Source organism: Lutra lutra, chromosome 7, assembly GCF_902655055.1.
Source record: "Lutra lutra chromosome 7, mLutLut1.2, whole genome shotgun sequence".
Lineage (NCBI taxonomy): Eukaryota > Metazoa > Chordata > Mammalia > Carnivora > Mustelidae > Lutra > Lutra lutra.
Window position 1 is genome coordinate 131608770 of NC_062284.1, and position 22211 is coordinate 131630980.

Below are 22211 nucleotides of genomic sequence, written 5' to 3' on the forward strand. Positions count from 1 at the left end.
GAAATCATAAGGACAGAAACGCTTAGATAGAAATGGACTGCTCCTGGTCAAGATCCTTAATGTGTACGTGTGAAACCACAACTGGAAAGAATATAGTGGACCCTCTCAATGGACTACTGGCTTCCACTAAAAGCACCAATGCTCTGTGTAAGCCAAATTATTCTGGGAAGCTCTCAATTCCTGTTTACTCTAAAACAAGTAAGAAAGAAAGAAAGAAAAAAAAACAAACCCAGTTTATTCCTTGTAACTTAAACCCCAGGGGAAGTTCGCAGGAGTCAGTGGGAGCCAGAGAGACTGACACAAATATACACACGTATGCAGAATCATATCTGATGAGGGAGGTTAACGAAGCACACAAAATCCCAGGGCTGACAGGAAGTGGAATTAGAACCACAAAAGCCAAGACAGTCAACAACTTAAAAAACTCCAGATGTACTCACTTTATTAAAGCTGAAGAAGAGGAGGGAGGGGGAAAGGGGACCCAGGGATGATGAAATGGACTTAGGGGTATTTCACTGAGTCAGAGAAAGTCACTACTTATTTCATATCGGAATCTCTACTGCCACTAAGTTCCAGAAATTCTCAAGCTTCCAAAAGGCAATCAGGTAATAAAACAAATAGAAGAGGAAACCTTCAGAACAGCTTATGATCATTTCTACAACAAAGATTTTTACGGCAGGAAATTTACCCTCATATGAGAGCCAAGTAGATGCGGAAAAGAAACTTAAGTTTTTTAATCTAGTGAGGTTTCTGAAGTTGAAAATATGTTCTATCACCCCTTGCTCAAATAGTTTCGAATAACACTAAGAGCTCTAGGCCCTTACCAAACCAGATCTACTGAGAAGCCCACTATCAGGCTACCAAAGGGCAAAAAAGCAAGTACCAATGACTCACTCAACAAACACTTCTTGAACATCCGCTAAGAGCAAAAACAATGCTATTGTGCACAATAGGAACAGAAACTAGGGAGACACCCCCCCTCTCTGCAAGGAGCCTCTAGTCCAGGAGGGGAGTGACACACACAAACGGGTACCAGATGACAAGCAGGTACCACTGCAGATTATGAATGGAGAGCTGGGCACTGGGAGGGCTAACTGTGACTGGAATATTTAGGGGAAAATTCACCAAAGAACTGACACTTGACTTCATCTTGAAAAGATGTCAGTAATCAATAAGTAAAGTTAACATGAGAAAAATTTATCAGACACAGGATAAAGCAGGTGCAAAGACACAGGGAAGGGAAGGACCTGGCAGGCCTAGGCAGACAAGTGAAAGGTCTGTTTGACAAAAAGACGGTAAGAGGGGAAGGAGACACACAGTGGCTATTGAGAATTGAGAGAATAAGCTCAGAGACTACCAAGGAATTGCAGGTGTAAACAAACCATCACAATATGATAGGAAAAGAACATAACAGAACAAAGGATCAAACAGCGTGAGAAAGGAGACACAACAGGGCACTTTGTTAAGCAAGGGTTCCTAGAAAAGGCAGTAGTGAACCTGAGTCTTAGAATATGAACAGAAGTGTGCCAGGCAGACAGGATAGCAGAATTTATACCAAGGCACAGTGGCATGGAGTGCTCAGTGGTGTAGTTGGATTATGAAATATAAGAGGAGATTCTAGAAACTTCTAGAAACTTCTAGAAGTTTCTAGAATATGCAGTTGGGGTCAGGTCCTTAGAAGCCTTGAAGTCATGTCAAGTTTCTATTTACTAGTTAAGCCTAAGGAGCCATGTGAGGGTTTTACAAGATATGAACATAATTACATCTAGAAAAGATGTCACAACCTCTTCTTTTCCTATATAATTTCAGGTCCTGGTTAATCTATGTTCTTCTTTTCAGAGTCTCAACACCTCCCTTTGTTTAGTGTCCCTCAAGTACAGACTATTATGATAATCCATGAAAGAGGTCAAGAATTATTAATTCTAGTTATAAAAATAACAAAGAAATAATTTCTGTTGAGTACAAATTGAGAAGCAGACATTGGGCCAGTTGCTTTGCATATCTCATCTCATCTCCACAGTACCCTTGGGAGGTAGGTACCATCATTACTGCCATTTTAAAGCTGAGGAAACAGGACTGGAGTAACATGCTGAAAATGAGAAAACTAGTAAGAGAATGGCTTTTAAACAAATGGCTTTTAAATTAACTCCCTCAGGCTCTAACGCCCATGTTCTTTACTTTCCTGTTACCCTGCCTCCCGAGCAAGTCATGCTGTATATCCTCATTACTGCACTACTTTAAATATCCCCCCAGCAATGATCCTGGTGTGTTTTACTAACAAAGCCTACCACCTGCTGAAAGCCTCGTGGACTTTACAGACACTGGCGCTGGCCATCACTGAAGAGCTCATATCCACACAGAAAGCAAACATGCGCAGGCACCCTTGGTGCCAGTCACAGCCAGTGGGTCAGTAGGCAACAGGTTTCCTGATCTAGGAGCTGTGAACTATTTCTTACTCCTTCTCTGTGCAATTGGGGAGTCATGGGTGGAACAAAAGGAGACGGAAGGAGGAAGAGGAGGAGAAGAAAGGGAGGCAGGGGGAGAAACCCACTAGAAAGAAGACTAAAACAAAAAGGAGGAGTCATTGGAAACTGGGAGAAAGCACATACTGGTACCAGCCAGAGCTTCTTGGAACGGTTCCCAGTCTGGCTGCCAAAGAGCTCTGGAATATATTTGTTAGAGCTGGATTCCTGTACAGCCCATTGCTGGCTTTTTCTGATTGCTCTCTGACAAAGAGACCCATACTTTGGTTCCAACCCCTGCCTCCCATACAGAAAGCTAGTGAGTCCTCAGGGAACCTCCAATTAAGCTCACCACTGGCCTCTCAGTGGGACCTTCATGTGCTATGTGAGCCTAGAAAGAAAAGTCCACCACACACCTCTTACTCCTACAGAATCACTAAGCCTCTTTACCCCAGGATCCCATCCCAACTTCCCAAGCCCCTTTTCATAAAACATATTAAGCTTCTTGAATCTCCTTACCAAAACAACTGCTGCGGTGAGGAACAAAGGTTTTACAGGCTGTAGCAATAGCTAGTTCAGCAGAGATGATAGTCTTAATAATCAGGTCTTCCACATGGGCCATCAATGCTACAAAAAAAAAAAGAAGAAGAAGAAGAAAAAGCAGCAGCAGGAGCAGTAGAAGAAGAAGTAGGAAGAAACACTATAATGCATGGCGTAGAAAGACTGGATTCCAGAACACAATGTGATTTATAAAAGCATGTGTGCTCTTTCCAAAAAGTCTCTAGGTGGTGGTTGTGCTTCTCTCGGAGAAGGCGTTATCTATGAATAAGTTGACACAGGCCAGAAAATAGGTGCTGGGGACTGTGCTCGAGTGGCCTGCTACAACAAAAGATAGACATGGAATGGGAAAGAAGCCTTACTCCCCGCTTCTCAGCCTTCTCCTATCACTCTCCCCTTTGTGGACTGAGCGTTAGCCTTTTGTGCACTTCCCACCCTGCTCGAGGCTCAGCAATAGTGTCCATTTTGTCGCCAAGCCCTGAGCTCATATTTGACACTGCTCATTCTCCAACTCAGCAACATGAATGAGAGAGATTAACATGGACGAATTTGCACCCCAGGCCAATATGGAGAAAGTATTTCAGTTTGCACTTCAACACTCAAGAAGGATTAACTCACTAAAGGCTAAGGTTTTAGTGTGCCTTCCAAACTAGAAATAAGAAAAGGAATTTCAGGGCTCATGGAAAGCCTGTTCTCCATCTTGGACAGGACAGGAAAACTTGACACCAACACCAGTGACCCCATCAGATGTCTCAGCAACACGGTCAGAACTAAAAGAGCGTGATTCACGCTGAGAGGCCAGGGCAGGCTAGATAGAGAAGAGAGGTCAACAAGGAAAAAGGCCTGGTACTCACCAGTTGTATCTCTGCCTTCCTGTTTCAGATACCTAAGCATGGCACTCATGCTCCATTTGTTCCCATAATCCTCCACCTCTGGATCATCACAGCTGAAACAAAGGAATAGATCAAGATCACACACGCAAACAGGCCTGGCAGTAGAAATCCGATTTTTTACAAATACTTGTCCTTTTAATCATTAGGAAAACATTCCCTTTGCTGCCCTCCACTCAGCAAGTTTTCTTGGTCCTTTTTGTCATATATACGCCCTATCTACCATTGAAATGAAAATGCATATGGCTTCCCTGATTGGGGTGGGGGGGAGAAGGCAGCAAATTCCTCTTTAAGCAAACAATAATGTATCATGAAAAGGTGGAAGAAATGTATGGAAGAATGTTAACAACGGAAGAGTGGATACGTTAATAAAGTGAAACGTTCAGGGATACTAACCTAGTCTTTGAGGTAAATGTCCCACGAGCCCAACTCAATTAGAACAATTAGCCCAATTAGAACAACTTCTAATGCCATTTTCAGACCAGAACTGAGTCTGTGGGCTAGTGAGCTTACGGTAGTGTAGCATGTAGCATTTTAATGAGCTAACCCAGCACAGAATCGCATTAGCATCTGAAGCAAGCTCCCTCCTCTTTAGCGGTAGACACAGGTCTTTTTTTGGTACTTTCTGAGGTAACACTGAAGGGAGAAGGCACTGAGGCAACAAGAAAGCGATGAAGTACCCCACGGCCAGAGCAGCAGACTAGCAAACGGAGTACACTGCCATGACCACCGGAAGGGTCTTGCAACGTGTGACCGTGTCTCGCAGCTGCCCCCTCATTCTCTACCACCACCCCACCACCCACCAGCTGCGCGTCTGCTCATCTTCCAGAGTGAAGGATACAGTATCTTCAGCCATTCCCAACACTGGTCACAGGACACTCCATGAAATCTACAGAGCTCTGGCAACTGTGCCATCACTTCCAGATTCTTTTCTTTCTTTCCTTGGACCTTCTAGACACCTATTTTTAGTCTGAGGAGAAAGTAACTGTTTGGGTTTCTTTTTTATTTTTCCACTTTCTGGCAAAATTATCAGGATGAAAGAAAACAGAGCAGAAGGAATATTTCCACACAGCTGGGCTGGCACTCCCTTCCACCGAATCTTTTTCTGAGATGGCCTCATTTCTTTCTTCATTTAATTTATTCCTAACTCCTCCCCCCCAATCATACAAGTATTTACTTCAGAAAAATTTAGCAAATACATAAAAGCACAGTGAAGAAAACAGAAGTCACCCACCCATAATCCCGTCCACCACAGTTAAGCACTGCTAACATTTTAGTATATATCCTTCTAGTTTCCATCTTCTCCCCCTCGGCAAACATAAACAGCTTTAGTTATCTTATATATTCAAAAAAGAAACTGCAAATAGTGTCAGGCAATCTGTTTTTTTCCACCTGACAATGTATAGTCGTGAACGTTCTTCTCTCTGAAACTGTGTGCACATCTCTTGTTATTTCTTAAGCTTAAGTTCCTAGAAATGGAAATGCTGGGTCAAAGGGTACCAATATTTTTAAAGCTTTTGATACATTTTGCCAAGTGCTGAAATAACCTCACTTCTTGACTTCTAAAAAGTTCCATATGCCTATTAAATTCCCACCCGTTAAGTGAAGTGAGGAAAGACAGTGAAGACGAAATGTGGGAAGGCATATTTTGGTACAGAAAGGCGACACTCTAACAGGGACGGCAAGCAACGGAGAAGCGGGAGCTAAATGTGCTAGATGACGACAGCTTCCCGTAGGTTCCATGAAGATAAATGTAGGACAGCGAGCTGACTTTCCACGAGCACCACACCCGCACGTGGATGTTGGCTCAGACGGAGCTGGTACCTGACATAGTCTCCACTCTTCTTATTCACACTGTAGTTTGTCAGGTGCATGAACTGGTTCCGAATGTTCTTGGCTCCTTGATCATATCTCACAGTTGCAAACCTGACAGAAAGGACGTAAGTTAAATGTCAGGAACAGGGGTTCAAGGAAATGCAGTCTAGAACTCAGGATCAATGTGGTATTCATAAAAGGAGGCTAACATCATTAACAAATAATGAGTGCTTGGTAAGTGCCCACTCCCATGGTAAGTGTTTCATATATTGTATTTAATTCATTCCTTAAAGCAAGTCCTGAAGTAGATAATATTATATCTCATTTTTAGAGTAGATATAAAAACTAAAGGGTAACCTAGAAAAATTAAGTAACTTGTCCAAAATTACACTAACAAAGTACAACATCCACTTTCTTTTTTTTTAAAGATTTTATTTATTGGACAGAGAGACACAGTGAGAGAGGTAACACAAGCAGGGGGAGTAGGAGATGGAAAAGAAGCAGGCATCCCGCTGAGCAGGGAGCCAGATGTGGAGCCCAATCCTAGGACCCTGGGATCATGACCTGAGCCGAAGGCAGACACTTAACAACTGAGCCACCCAGGCACCCCTACAACATCCACTCTTGATAAAAACCCTCAACAAAGTAGGCTTAGTGGGGGGATACACCTCAACATAATAAAGGTCATATATGAAAAAACCCACAACTAACATCATTTTCAAGGGGAAAAAAAATGGAGAGCCTTTCTCCTAAGATCAGGAACAAGACAAGGATGTCCACTCTCACCACTTGTATTCAACACAGTAATGGCAGTCCTAGCCACAGCAGTCACACAACAGAAAGAAATAAAATGCATCCAAATTGGCAAGGAAGAAGTAAAACTTTCCTATTTGCAAATGACAGGATACTATACATAGAAAACACAAAAGACTCCACCAAAAACCTGCTAGAATTGATAAATTCAGTAAAGTCTCAGGACATAAAATCAACATACAGAAATGCATTGCATTTTTATACACCAAAAATGAAACAGCATAAAGAGAAACTAAGGAACCAATCCCATTTACAATTACAACAAAAAGAGTAAGATACCCAGGAATAAGCCTAATCAAAGAGCTAAAAGATCCGTACTCTGAAAACTATAGAACACTTATGAAAGAAATTGAAGAGGACACAAAGAAATGGAAAGACATTCCATGCTCATAGACTGGAATAACAAATATTGTTAAAATGTCTATATTACCCAAAGCCACCTACATATTTAATACAATCCCTATCAAAATCCCAACAGCATTTTTGCAGAGCTAGAATAAATAATTCTAAAAGTTGTACTGAACCACAAAAGACCCAGAATAGCCAAAGCAACCTTGAAAAAGCACAGCAAAGCTGGAGGCATCACAATTCCCAGCTTCAAAGTTACATTACAAAGCTGTAGTCATCAAAACAGGGTGGTACTGGTATTGGCACAAAAAAATAGAAACACAGATGAGTAGGACAGAACAGAAAACCCAGAAATGAGCCCACAATTCTATGGGCAACTTATCTTGGACAAAGCAGGAAAGGAAATCCAATGGAAAAAGACAGCCTCTTCAACAAGTGGTACTGAGAAAACTGGACAGCCACATGTGAAAGAATGAAACTAGACTTTCTTCCATCAGACATGAAAATAAATTCAAAACGGATTAAAGACCTAAACGTGAGACCCGAAACCATAAAATTCATCCTGGAAGAGAACACAGGCAGTAACTTCTTTGACATCGGCCATAGCAACTTCTTCCTAGGTATGTCTCCTGAGGCCAGGGAAACAAAAGCATAAATGAATTACTGGGACTACATCAAAATAAAAAACTTCTACACAGTGAAGGATGGGGAGAGATTAAGGAGGGTACGAGTTGTGATGAGCACAGGTGTTGCTTGGAAGTGTTGAATCAGTATACTGTAACACCTGAAACACATATTACACTGTATGTTAACTAACAGAAATTTAAATAAAAACTTAAAAAAAAATAGCACACCTCAGAATCGAAACCAAGGCTGTCCCAACTCTAAAACTCATGTTCCTAGTCACAATGTTGTTGTCCCATATATATCTGGTTCAGTGTTGAAATAATCATTTCTCCCTAAATTGAATTATTTTCTCACCCTCCATATTGCTGTCTGCAGATCTGGCTGTTGTAATAACACACTGAATTTCCATAAGTAACATTAAGTTCAAAGAATGGAACTTGAATAAATTCATCAATATTCCCCACCCCCTACACTGACTCTGCAACACATGTTGCTGCTACTTTTACAGAACCTTAGACCAATAGGAAGGGTGAAAAATGAAAACAGAGTTACCCATGCCTGGGAAATTGTGTGTGGGATGCTGTGGATGACAGGGCGTGAGCTGGTCAAGAAACACCCCGTGGGTGTGGATACAGTGCATGGCACCATAGGATTCTATGGACAACATTAAGAAAAAAGAAAAAACTGTCGGCATAACGTTATATAGATTTAAAACTCATCTGCAGAAATACCAGAGCTGATCTTTAAAGTTCATGTTAAGAAATAACATTGGCAGCGTTAACAGCACACAAAGCCTAGGTCTGCAAGCACAGCTTAAATATGAGCATCGTGTAGGAGACTAATTCCTGAATTTGGAATGAAGGCAAAAGATGGAGGGATTAAACATGGAGCCCACTGAAAACAGAGCAGCAATTTGATACCCTGGACTACTGCCAAAAGAAGACCGGAGTATAAAATATACGTGCCTCTGAAGGAAGTAACCAGGGAAAGAGAAAACTTTCCAGTGATGCGCAACATCAACAAAAGGACACTTGAGTCGAATGGTTATGGTAAGTATCAACCCCTGTTTACATACCGCCATAACCATATCACCCTTCGCTAAAGTGGTTTTCCCAAGAGGCACATCCAAGTGTGTGAAAAAAAATCCTGGAAGGCCACAAGTTTATTTTCATATGATTTACAAATTATTTACATATGCTTATTCAGACTATGAAGTCAACATGAATTTCCACCACATTAAAGGGCAGCATTTAAAAATGTTCCTCTTCTCTATTTCTTCTCACCCACCCACTATCTCCACTTCCTAATTCCCTGTACTGGAAATATATGAAAGCCAAAAAAAGAAAAGTAAAAAACAACCCCCAAAAAACCCCGAAATTAAAATAAACAAACATGAGGACAGGAAGAAGGATGTGGACGAAGAGAAAATGCTGACCAGGCATGTATGGCTAAGGGACAAGGGTCTGATGTCCATTATGTCTGTGTGTGAGAAGGACCTCTGATTTTTCAGAAACTTCCAGTAGTTATCACCTAACTTCAAACCATGTCACTCCATGGTAAGTAAACCCTACCTATGCATCCCAATCTTCCTTCTATAGCCATTCCCCAATCAAGTGGGAGACAGTCATTCTCTGAATTCTTAAGAAATGCAAAGAGGACCCACGGGGCCTGCCTGCCTCACCCAGACATTACCTCACAGTGACATACCTCCTGCCATCCTCTCCCCCCAAAAGAATGGAGAGGGAGGGAAAAGGTTCTGCTTCAGAGAAAGAGGCTTTTCGTCTCTCCTTGATATGATGATCTGATCTAACTTGATCGACAACATGAAAGATTGGCAAAAGCCTGCCAGTTGAGTAACCTGGTACTCTACTCATCTGTCATTTCCACACTTCTTTTTTCAATCGGACTGCATCTCTAACAATGTTTCTTCATCCTAATCTTCTTTTTCCCTGAGGAATTTATATTCTGAACTCCAGCAAGGACAAGATTATTGGTGTCATAGAGTGGGCTTCTAAAGAACATAAAAAGCAGTAAGAAGTGAGAATTAGAGAAAACAAAAACAAAAACAAACTTAGGCTCGGTGGAAAGTTACCAAAAGGGCCAAAAGCCATACTCTGTTTTGCTTAGCCCGATGGGGAATGTAGAAGGCCACATAGGTGTATGCATGCTCATCTCTTCCCTCCTAAAATGATAAGGTTCTCACTAAAGCCCCTATTAAAAGACCATGTTCATCCCTGGTCACCAGTTCCCAACATCTCCTTTGTATTATCTAGACTAGAGGTTCTACCAGCCTACCAATCAAGTTCTTGATTTAAAACAAACTTTTTAAAAAACAAAACAAAACAAAAAACCTGGATGATTTGGCCAGTGTTTAAAAACTAGACCTTCCTTCCTGCAGCCATGACTGATACGGAGGAAGATGGAGGACAGCATAGGAAGGCAGCCCACAGGCAGTACACAGAGGTTATCCGTGCAGGATGGTGGCCCCACAGGGTCAGAGTCCACACAAGGAGGGCATCTGAGGGAGACAGTGGCCAAGGAGGTCCAGAGATTGGCTTCACACAAGGGAATTGGGTAAATAAATAAGTTGAAGATAAAGAGAGTCAGATTTCTCACTGTTGAAGAGAGATAAAAAACAAGGACAGAGAAAGTCTCAAATGACCTCTGTAGTTTTGAAGAACTGGAGGTATTCATATAAATTCCTGCTTTTCAACATATGGAAACAGATACAAAAATAAATATAAATGGCAATGTGTGTCTCTGTCCATGTATATATATACATATATATATACACAAACATAGATTTCCTTGGTCTACCCATTTCAAGGACCTGAAAGCAGAGATATCCCAGAGCAATGAGATTATCTAGCTCTTGGATCTTGATTTCTAAATACTGTTCTCCATTAAAAGCAACTAGTGCCCCTTTGAGAAAATGGTTGGTTCCAGAGCTGGGGCGCATAAAGAATGAGAGAAGCCTGAAACATCTTGTGCTCAAAGAAATGAGAGGACACAAAAGCCAGTTTACAGGGGCTCCCACTGGCCAAATCTGAGACAATATGATGTCAAAATAAATCCTGATAATAAAGGATTATAACCCATCAAATAAAATAGAGGAGTCCTTGAGTCCCCACTGGTATAAATAAATGAATAAATAAACGGGAAGAAGAGACAGCTCTTCCTTGGAATAAAATGCCAAATAATAAAAGGAAAAGGAATAATGGAATCAGAAAGTCGTCATTCGGCAACTGTCATAGTAATAACTCGGGCAAGAAACATCAATGGATAGTAAAATCACTGAGTTAAAGCGAGAGGAGGGATGAGATTTTACATAGTCTCAAAATCTCCTCAGAAGACACTTATTAATGAGAGAGCGGAAAACAAAGTAATCTTACAGCAGACACATCTAGTAGACATAACCTTAACCAAGTGGTCAAACACCAATAAATCATTATCGCGTGCCATCAGTTTTAATGCAATAACAACATGGCATCGCTTCTGTGGTATTCTGGCCAAAAATACATAAGCTGGGTCTACTCATGAAAAACTATCAGATAATTCCAATGGAAGAACATCCTAAAAAATGACTGGCCTGTCATCTTCACAAATGCTAAGGTCATAAAAGTCATGGGAAGACTGAGGGAACCGTTCCAGACCAAAGGGGACCAAAGAGACATGACAACTAAATAAACCATGTGATCCGGGCTCAGAGGCTTTTGTTACAGAGAACATTATTAGGACAAATGGCAAAATCTGAATGGGATCTCTACATGCAGGGTAAAAGGTAACTTGGCGCTACTTTTACAGCTTTTCTAGAAGTCTGAAATGGTTTCAAAATTCAAAGTCTAAAAACAGAAGTAAGTTTCTCAATAAAAATCTAGATATTCTCAGGGTGCCTGGGTGGTTCGATCGGTTAAGTGTCCAACTCTTGATTTTGGCTCAGGTTGTGATCTCAGGGACATGAGATGGAGCCTCGAGTTCTGCTCAAGGCAGAGTCTGCTTGGGATTCTCTCTCCCTCTGCCCCACCCCCTACTCACACTCATGCTCCCTCTCAGTGAATGTCCTTGGGAGTCTGTAGGTTTGTGACCCCTGATTTAGAACTTCACATATCAAATTTCAACCCATCTAGGTCTGCAAGCTTCAACGCGAGCTCTTCATTAGCCGCAACCTAAAAGATGTAATTCACCAGCCACATTTGCAAATAGTTATGCTGGCACATACTGAAATCAAAGTGATGAATTGAGTCTTGAACCTCCCTCTTAATGAAATCAAAATTTAGAAAAAGCTCTGATGACAGCATTTCACAGCCTTGACCTTTAAACCAAAAAAATAAAAAATAAAAGGGGGGGGGAGCCTGGACTTCTTTGCCAAATCTGAAACTCTGTTTACTATTTCACAGCCCACCAATGGAGAAGTATATGCCTTTTTATAAACCAAACTGAAATACATAATCTTTGTTCTGATAATGAATTCTTTTTTTTTTTTTTTTTACTATTTTATTTATTTATTTGACAGAGAGATCACAAGCAGACAGAGAGAGAGGGGAGGAAGCAGGCTCCCAGCTGAACAGAGAGCCTGACGTGGGGCTCGATCTCAGGACCCTGGGATCATGACCTGAGCGGAAGGCAGAGGCTTAACCCACTGAGCCACCCAGGTGCCCCCTGATAATGAATTCTGAAGTCAAAAGCTACATTTCCTTTTTGCTTCTTAATGTTTCTCCATGAGAATGGGGACAACAGTAACGATCTGTCTAAAACTCTTGAGTGTCCATGGGAAGGGATCCTGTGTTAGGCACATAGAAGGTACTGGACAAGCATGAACCAAAACTGCACACGAGTTGCTTGTCCCAGGAACATCACCAGTGTGGAACCAAAACAGGAAGGAAAGCACAGACTTAGTGGAATCCTTTTAACTCTCTTCCTCCATTCAAAACCTATGCTGTTCTTCACGGATACAGCAGAATAGCCGGAGTCAGAGATAATCTGGAAGTAGGGCAGTGAGCCCCTCCCCTTTGAGAGTCCACATCATCTAACAAACCTTCAGTCCAAAAGTACAAAAGAAAAAGGAAGCCAACCCCGTGGAGCCCCTGGCTGGAGCACCTGAGTTATCTTGCGGCAGGTGTAGCCATTCCGAGCCAGAAAGGCCCGGAGGATGAAGAGACAGCACCTCCGGCGGCCTTGCCAGGAGCCACTGGGTTTCATCCTGGCCTGACCCAGACAAATCTTATGGACGAGAACAAGAGGCCCAAGGGCTCTCTGATCTGCTGTCAACCAGCTGCAGGCGGGAGACTGCCAGCGTGCTGCACTGACTAGGCAGCGCCCCCACGGAGCTGTCTGGGAGGGGATTACCAGCCTGATCCCTGGTCTTTGGAGCCAGAAATGACTCAAACTTCACAAACAGCAGAGGCCTGCCAGCGAGGGTGACAATGAGCACCGGAGAGGGTTTTCTTGCCCTCGATGCTGTCTCCACAGCCCCCCACCCCCCTCACTGCTGTGGCAGATTCTGGACAGTGTGCAGCCTGTGAGGTAATGTGAATTCCTTGGCAACCAACGAGTACCTGAATTCTTTCAAAACCACAGGAATCCAGCAGAGAAAAGGTAAATATCCCTGTGGAGCCAGTGTTAATTAGCAAGGAAGGCTACTGAAGAAGGAACTGGGGGGTGGGGAAGAAGGGAAAGGCATTACAAATGCTTTGGGGTCTTTTCTGAATTCCTGTTGAATAATGCGGCTAAGGCAGAAGAGAGGCAGGGCCTGACGGACCTTCTCACTGCCCTCGCCTCCTACCTTCCAGTGTGGATGGGAGTTTCCAGTTCTGTGGATGGGCACCTTTGCTGCCCCCGAGTTGCCAGTGCGACCTATCTCTGGGTGTCTGACAACACACTTGGTTTTCAAGTCAATTTTGACTTTTTATTTTTCCCGTTGTAGTGAAAATGTGCCTATTAGCTCTGTCTCAAAAAAGGCCTCATCAAATCGTTTAGACCACATACTGGATCCACTTAAAACTGTAAAATCCAGAACAAAGTCTTTTTGGATCCCACCTCTGACAAGAAAAAGAATCTACACCATTTTGGTAGAGAATGGTACCCCTTTCTGGAAACTGAGTGTCCCCTGCTGGTGTAAAGCAGGAACACACTTGTCAAACAAAAACAGGGTGAAACTTTGGGGCAAAAATGCTGGGCCCAAATACGAGGAACCCAATTTTTTTTCTAAACATCTCCATAGTTTGCCCATGTATAGGAAAACAATGATAGTTTTTCTGTGTTAATAAAACAACAAAGACAACTGGAAATTATTAATCTAAAAAGAAACTATTTCTGGTCTTTTTCTTAATAAGTTTAAAAAGGTCAAGAATTGACACAAAATATCTAGTTTACAGAACAGTCTTGGGAAATGCACTTAATCTTTATGTCTCCTAAGCATTAATTTGGGGCCCAAAACAGGAGTGACACAGGAGAAGGCCCTTCTTTTCTAAAGAGGAAGCCAATTAAATTTGCTGCCAATGCTTTCTCTTTAGGAAAAATTATGGTTTTCCTTGTTGAGCCTCAAAGTAAAACAGCCTAGTAATCTCATCCCGAACTGATTATCTTCAGCAATGTCTACAGAAAACACACGTGACCCCAAATTACCAGAGGCTGCAGATCTGGAGACGCTATGGACTATTGTTGAATGTAATGACACAGTTGAGCAGATTCTGAGGATTAAAAAGAAGCAGATGAATGCCAAGATACACAGTGAGTTAAGACACAGGAACTCGGGCACATCGAAGTGGCTGTGAACGGCAGCGGAGCCTCGCAGGCCTCACCGAAAGCCAGGCACAGGCCATACTGCACCATGCTTGTGTGAAGCCTGGAGATGTACCTATACTTTTACATTAACTGAGCCCAAGCCCTGAACAGTCCTATTATTACTTGGTTCAATTTGGTCTGAGTTTTTTTTTTTAAAAACTGTCTTCCAGGGGCGCCTGGGTGGCTCAGTGGGTTAAAGCCTCTGCCTTCGGCTCAGGTCATGATCCCAGGGTCCTGGGATCAAGCCCCGCATCGGGCTCTCTGCTCAGCAGGGAGCCTGCTTCCCCCCTCTCTCTCTGCCTGCCTCTCTGCCTCCTTGTGATCTCTGTCAAATAAGTAAATAAAATCTTTAAAAAAAAAACTGTCTTCCAAATAATTCTGGTGGGGAAAAAAAAGCACTCACATGCACCCACACATACACACACTCAGTCCCTGCTGGGGGTGAGGGAAGACAGTTACTCAATTCAGTGGATCTGATTTCCCACATACACCCGGTAGACACAGCACTCGCATATCTGTAGGAAGTTCTATAACCAATGTTGTAGTGCTGTCATTTCATATCTGAACCACTGAGGTCTGAAAGCTACACTCAATTTTACCAACAGAGAGGGCTACTGATAGCGTGAGTGCAAGGCCTTCGGAATAATATGCAGAAGATGCTGGTACCGCATCCTTGAGAAACAGTGGGTGTAACCTTGAGGTCTTTTCCCTATTCAAGAAGTTCACTTTGTGGCAGGACATAATCAGTTCCTGCAAAAGGCACAGGAGGCAAGATGGGGTGAGGAGGCAGGGAAGGAAGGAGGTGGAGAAGCTCACGCTGGACAAGAGGGTCAGCTCATGTACCTCGACTTATAAAATGGAAACCCCTCAGCATCTTATACTCCTGAGCAGAAGGAAAGGGTATCTTTTCTCTTCTTTTTGATCTACATAGTATGGGGATTCAGCTTTTAAACCTTTACTTCAAAGTCTGAGAGCACGTGTGTATACAAACACGACAGAAAACTGTCTGCCTATGAAAAGCTGGTTAGAGCTAGGAGGCCTGGTGTGCTCAGATGCCCGAATCAGCCCTTTCCCTAAGAACTGAGAAAGACTTTAGCTTCCCCCTCCTTTCCAAGGAACAAGAGTCTAGAACCATGGAGCTTCAGCAGCCTCGTGTTCCTCACACTCAGACTCAGGAATCTTCCAAGACCATGACCGTGTTTCTGAATGCTGTCGCTGCCACCTAGAGGGGAAGGGGAGGCTCACCTCAAACTGCTACAAGCCGGTTAAAGGCGCTCACCCTGATTCTAGTCACAGGATGCATCAAAAGATGTGAGTCCATGACAGAATTAAAATAACATTCTAAAATAACAGCTTCCAGGGCACCTGGGTGGCTCAGTGGGTTAAGCCTCTGCCTTCGGCTCGGGTCATGATCTCAGGGTTCTGGGATTGAGTCCCACATCGGGCTCTCTGCTCAGTGGGGAGCCTGCTTCCTCCTCTCTCTCTCTTTGCCTGCCTCTCTGCCTACTTATGATCTCTCTCTGTCAAATAAATAAATAAATTCTTAAAAACAAAAAAAGAAAAAAAAATAAAATAACAGCTTTCAGAGGACAATAATTTGTGTAAAAGCACCTAAACTTAGATAGGTTTTTTAAGCGTGATATTTCCCATCTTCCAAGTGCATTTTCTAAAATACACAAATACAGACCATACTTTTTAGCCTGCCATGGCTGACTGCAGATGCAAAGTAAGTCCTCAACTGCTGGGTCCTATAAGGCCACCAAGCAGAAAAGAAACTTCAGGGCAAGCTAGTTAGTAAAGAGATTTATATATTAGTTTTGTAGGGGAAAAGAATCCAAGCACAGCAAAATTACATACTTATTCTAAACAATTTAAAAGGCCTATGTCACCAGTAAAATTTTCTGACTGTGGAAAAAAAACTTCAAATTATTATAACTTGAGTTTAATTTTTTAAGTAAGTCACTTTTGTTATCTTAAAACCTAAAAAGTACATCAAGAGAAACAGAATGTAAATACAACCACTGTAAGGAATATTATTTACAGGTAGGGGGGAAAAAAAAGCAGCTAATGTCTCCAAAATACAAAAGGGCAACAAGAGGCCATGAAACAGCTCAGGCTATGAGCTCTGGAGTGATCTCCACCAGTTCAAAGCCCCACTCCACTACCATCCAGCTGGGAGAGCTCTGAAAAGTGACCAAATTCTCTCCTCACCCCTGGAAGCCTGTTTCCCCAACTGCAAAACTGCATCAACTACAAGGTTGTTGGGAGCACTGAAATAAATGTCTGTTATAGAACAGGTATATCAATATTGGATTTTTTCCTTCCTAGATCGGTTGTGAAGAAAAGTGACAAATTATCTCAGGGTATCTCAGGTATGACCCTAGGGTCATCATAACTACCATGTGGCCTGAAAACACAAAGTGATCCTGGATCCCTGCTAGGGAAAGGTGTGGGTTTGTATAGAGAGGCACGTGCCTAGGTGCAGAGATGCAAGGGAGACTGCAAAGTAACATGACTGATGTTCTGCCATCTGAAGCCCATCTGAGTACACTCTCATCTTCTGAGTTGAATGTGACAAAAACAGCCTGATCTTAACACACTCGTTAAATGGAGCCATTTTGATAAACACCTCTTCCCCCCAAAAGTCTCTTACCTAGCCAATCCCTCTTCATAGAGATAGATGACAAGAGGATCATAGGAAGTCACAAGCACATAGAGGCGCACGTCAAACTTGAAATCTAGAAAAAAAAATTGGGGTTCATAAAGGAATATGAAAGAAAGAATAGTCTTCCTCTCCCCACAAAACACATACTGCCTTCATACCTTGCCCTTTTAGAATAAATCATTACTCATTTCCTACAAATAAATAAATATATATATATATATATATATATCAATCATACACATTGAGAAAGAGAGCTTACATATACAGACTGTGCAGCTCTCACGTAGATGTACTACAAAGCACTTTTTCTTTTCTATTCTCTCATTTCACCTTCAAAATAATCCTATGAGGTAGGTAAGGCACCAGCCTCATCTCTGGAGCCACAGCTGCCAAGAATTATACCAGCTTCATAAAGACTTACTAGAGAAGACTGTGAAAATATTCTTTAAAATTAGCAAGATCAAGCCCGTCAAGGGCCCAATCTCAACTCACCATCTATGAGCAGGGGGTTGTTAATGTAACGGGAGACCAGGATGTTCTCCTCCAGGGAAATCTGGTTCGGCTATTGAGTAAAGAGAAAGAATAAAAGGACAGAAATCCTAACTCACAATGAGGGAGCAGAGTTCTTGACCTTTCAGAAACAATAAAGCAGAAAACTACAACTCTTAAGAAAAGTTTTCTTCCAACCTACCCCTACATTCAACTGGTCAGGTAACACAAGACTTATAAACACTATGGGTATCCAATTACAATGAGGGAAAAATAAATTTACATACCACTTCTCACATAATAAAGAGAGCAATAACAGCTTTAAAGATTTATATACATGGTATTAAAAAGTTACATGCCAAGAAAACAAAAGCTACTTAAAAAATAAATAAAAACGTGCTTTCTCCAAAATGTAAGGTGTGATGGACATTTTAAAATATTACCATTATTCTTAAGCAAAGGCTTTCATCAAGTTGCTTAGAGAACTTACAGATCTTCTCCCAATGGATCCTGGCATTTTCCTCGAGAAACAGGACAGATGTTTCATTGATTCATCCAGTTGTATTTCCTATGCTACTTTATAAAGACTGAACTAGATCTTAAAGAGTTTTTCAATGAAAAAAGAGTTGTTATACAATAAAGAATCATGAGGACTGTTTGATACTCATAAGGCACTGAGGATCCAGTGAAGACAGAGAGACTCCCTGCCCTCAGAGACCCTAATCCATCCTTCCAAAGGGTTTAATATTTAGGTAAGGGGACAGTAAAATGTACAAGTTAAAAGAACACAAAGCAGCATAGTTACAAGCGCAAGACATGGGACTGCACAGTACAAGCACTGCCCAGTTTCGTGAATCAGTGAAGGAAGGTCTATTCTGGAAGAGTAGGTGCAGAAGCGAGTGTTGAAAGCTACTAGCACATGGTGGAAAGGAAAGGAAGCTGCCACGGAAAGGTGGCAGGTACAAACTTTAGTAGAAAGGAGAGGACGCAGACCACTGACCTGGGGCTAAAAGACCGACCTGAGGAATAATGAAAGGTCTGGTTAGCATATCAGGAGGGAGGGGACACCACCGGCAAAGGGATTTGAACCCCCAACAAAGGAAGTTTAGCCTGAACATGGTGGGAAGGAGGAAATGATTGTGGATTCTTAATAGTAAGATTAAAATATATGGAATAGCACAACTCTAAGTGAAATTAGATGAAGACAGAAAAGTCAGCTGGAAGCCACCACAATCTATACAGGACAAAAGGACTGGAAAAGGGAAGTGGCTATATTCATAATTGTAATGATAATGGCTGCAGTAGAAGAAACAGAAGTAACTATTAACATTTGCGTGAAAAGAAATGTAATAAATGCACAGAACATTTGCTACACGTCCAGCTCTGTTCTAATTCTTCACAAGTATTATTTCCTAGAGTCCTCACCCAACCCTCTGAGGTAGTTGTATCACCATTCGAATATTACAGATGAGGAAAGAGTCAGAGAGGGTGACAAAGTCACATGGTGACAGAGGAGCACTGGAACCCAGCCAGTCTGCCTGAGACTTAACTCTTAGAGTACGATTCACATCTTTCCCCAAAGTTCTGACCTGACATACTAACCCCCAAATTCAAAAGACGGTCTTTATAATAATGCATTTGCTACCCCCAAATATTACAGTTACCATGAAACAAGGATAATTTTGTGGCCTGTAACATCATACACAACCATGATGAGCAACCCCAGAGTTAAGATAGAGATTCCCCGCTCATCTCCCACTGTTGCATCACACGGACCCGGCGATAGTCAGTGCTGATTCAGACTCATGGACCTGATCGCCCACACCATTTCCGGACTCCCTTACATTTCTTGATCACTTTCTCACAAGCACTATCTCCATTTTGAGTCAGCTTAGTATGTAAGAAGTGATGAATCATAGTACAAAGGAGCAAGCCTCAGGCTGTGTTCCAAACCTAAAATTAAACAAATGCAGACCTCTTCCCACTGAGTAACACCTATAGGCTGCGGCAGATACGTGACCATCCAACTTTCCTCGGAACTAGAGACTACACTGGCGATGGCCATCATCCATGACACATCTAATGTCCTTGCCCACTTCCTCCCTCCCCTCCCTCATCACACACATGTATCCCTTGAGTTATGCATTATCTCGTACGTTATTTAACTTTGATATTTGTTCAGTGGTCTGAGCCTCTCATTTCTACCTACATCAGGAGTTAAATTGTAGTTCATCAAAGAAAAAAATAGTTTGGGTATAGTTTCTTTGTATAATGTTACATACTAAGAAGCAACTAATGAAAGCTTTTTGGTATTTTCAAGCCTGTTTCCTTTTCATCGTTCCCCAACTAACTAACTCATTTCAAATGATTTCAATCCCAAGCTCAAATTGCCCTCCAAAGCACGCTAAAGCAAGATCTAAATTGTTGGGAAAGCTGGAAACATATCCATTTTTCTAAATGGACTTTGAGATTAAAGCTCATGGTATCTGTTAAGTTATTGTAAGGCAGAATGGTACAGTGGTTAAGAGTGTTATGCTCTGGAATCAGCTAGACCCGAGTTATAATCTTGACTCTACCACTTACTAAGGAAATAACAGTAACTACCTAGGGTTCTTCTAAAGACTAATTGAGTTTATATTTGGAAGGTACCATGACAGGCACACATTAAATGCTCAAGACCTACCAGTGAGTCAATAGTAACTCTATGGTTCTACTAAGTTCTATAACTCAACAGCCTTCATCACGGCGCACAACGTGCCATTCCACTCAGAGCTGCGCACTAAGTCATAATGAAGACACATTAGCTTAGTATCAGTGTTAGTATTAAGAGATAATCCCTATTCCTCAAAAGGTTTTAAGGAGTGGCAGCACCTGGCACACAGCAAGGACTCCCTAAATAGTTCTTGAACCATGATAAAAAATAGAGAGCACTTTAGATAACAACATATAAACAAATAGAAACAAATAGAGAATGATAAAGTATTATATTCACAAATATAAGAAGTAAACAGAGTGACCTATTCTCCTGCTACTTCAAAATCTCAAAGAAAACATTAATGTTGTATTTGCTGTGGCTAATGTGTGAGAAGAGGATGACGAAATTTGACCTCCATAATCAAATTTGTACCTTAATCAGAAAATGCCAGATCTTTCCCTCCTCAACTTGAATATACTAAATTGGGAAAATATGGCATTTAGTCATGGTTACTGAGGGAGCTGGGGCAAACGCAACTGTGCTCCTCTGTGCTGTATTTCTAGAGGTAAAGAGCACATCTTAAGAAGCCATGCATGTTAGCTGAGAGGCCAAGGTACTTTCGTCTGCAAGAGCTCACACCTCTCCCTTTGGTCTTTCATAAAAGTAACGCCTTTTCTATCCTTGATCCTGTTCTTGTAATGGTAAAAGTTGCTATTTGTAGACATTTTCCAGAAGGTTATGACTATAATTGGGAATTTTTAATAAGAGGCCCTCTCCAGTGGGGAAGACAAGGAAAGATGTTTTCATTTGGCCTTCACACCTAACTCCACCCATCCCCCAAGTCCCTCGCCCACTCCCATTAGTTCTGTTCACAGACCCTCCGCCTGAGCACTCCCTCCCCCGCCACCAAATCTAAAAGGAAAGCAGGCAGCAGCCTTGGAAAGAGTTACTTCATCCAGTTGGCTAATGGGTCACATATTCCATGGGAAAGGATCCAGGTATGGAAAAGACAGGATGGTGAGGCCTTGTGTGTAAGGAGAGAGAGAAGAGTATTAACTACATGGTTTGCAGGTCTGAGTAAAAGGTGATAAAATTCCAGTTTTTGGAGTGAAATGGGAATATTTTCCCTTTTTGTCCACATGTTGCCAGCTCCCCTGGTGCCTGCTGGCATCTTCCCAGGCTTCTGTCTGGCACCTTCACCAAATACCTCAAAGAATCAGACTCATTCCAAAGCTTCACTGAGGGGGAGGAGGGAGGCAAAGGGTCCTGCCAAGTACTTTGATCTATGCAGGGGGTCTCTAGGGATTCAGTCCAGGGAGAAGTGGGAGGGAGAAGGAAAGCCTGCCAAACACATTCTCTAAAGACTTGTCACCCTCTATGAGACTCCATCCAGGGAAGAGTTAGGGCACCGGGTTCTCAGCCCCACCAAGGAAAGTTTAACTTTTCTATTCTTTATGATGTTGGTTTCAAAATAACAAATCACTAGAGCAAAAGTGCATTCCAAAAGAAAAACGTCCCAGATGAGCTGGAAATAGATCCTATTCCTTTTGACTCATGTCTAAGAAAATAAAAAGCAAACTTGTACCACAGTTGACTTTCAATAGCAATTCCATTTGGCAGCGAAAACCCAAACCCAAACGAGTGCCGTCTATGAGAGTCAAACAACACTGGAGCTCCTGGCACGGAGCTGAAGGAAAAGCTGTCAGACAGGAGCCTTCACGCCAAGGTCAGAACAGAAACAAGAAAAGAGAGCTCCAAGCCATATGACCAGGGCCTTCTGTCACAAGAGACTCAGGGGCAAAAGGCCTCCAGAGGGACTGACCCAGGGCCAGGTAACAGGACTTGTAGCCTAGGCCTCAGGCTGGAGTAGCTCCTGTACCAGAATGAGGCCCAGTAAGGTCCGGCCATCAGTAGTCACCGAACAGTTTTCAGTCCAGACTGAATTTAAGGATTTTTCGATGTGAAAGACCTCTCAGAAAGTTAGTTTGTGCACATGTAGGAAATAGCTCGGACCACATAAAAAGAAAATTGGGGAATTTGAAAACAGAGTACTTGACCACACACAC

General features: G+C 42.2%; 1 protein-coding gene across 10 annotated transcripts in view; it reads right to left on the minus strand.

Moving 5' to 3' along the window:
- Positions 1 to 22211, minus strand: part of TTLL5 (tubulin tyrosine ligase like 5) — a 284234-nt gene that overhangs the window by 224792 nt on the left and 37231 nt on the right. For all 10 annotated transcript variants that reach the window (XR_007128458.1, XR_007128457.1, XM_047735330.1 and 7 more), the window contains exons 8-12: positions 17454 to 17523; positions 16950 to 17034; positions 5735 to 5836; positions 3875 to 3966; positions 2982 to 3089 (exon numbers count right to left, since the gene is read on the minus strand). Coding sequence is in view for 8 of the 10 variants with exons in the window: in XM_047735330.1 (XP_047591286.1) it covers positions 2982 to 3089; positions 3875 to 3966; positions 5735 to 5836; positions 16950 to 17034; positions 17454 to 17523 (457 nt within the window). In the remaining 2 variants the exon portion in view is untranslated. The remainder of the gene's footprint in view (positions 1 to 2981; positions 3090 to 3874; positions 3967 to 5734; positions 5837 to 16949; positions 17035 to 17453; positions 17524 to 22211) is intronic.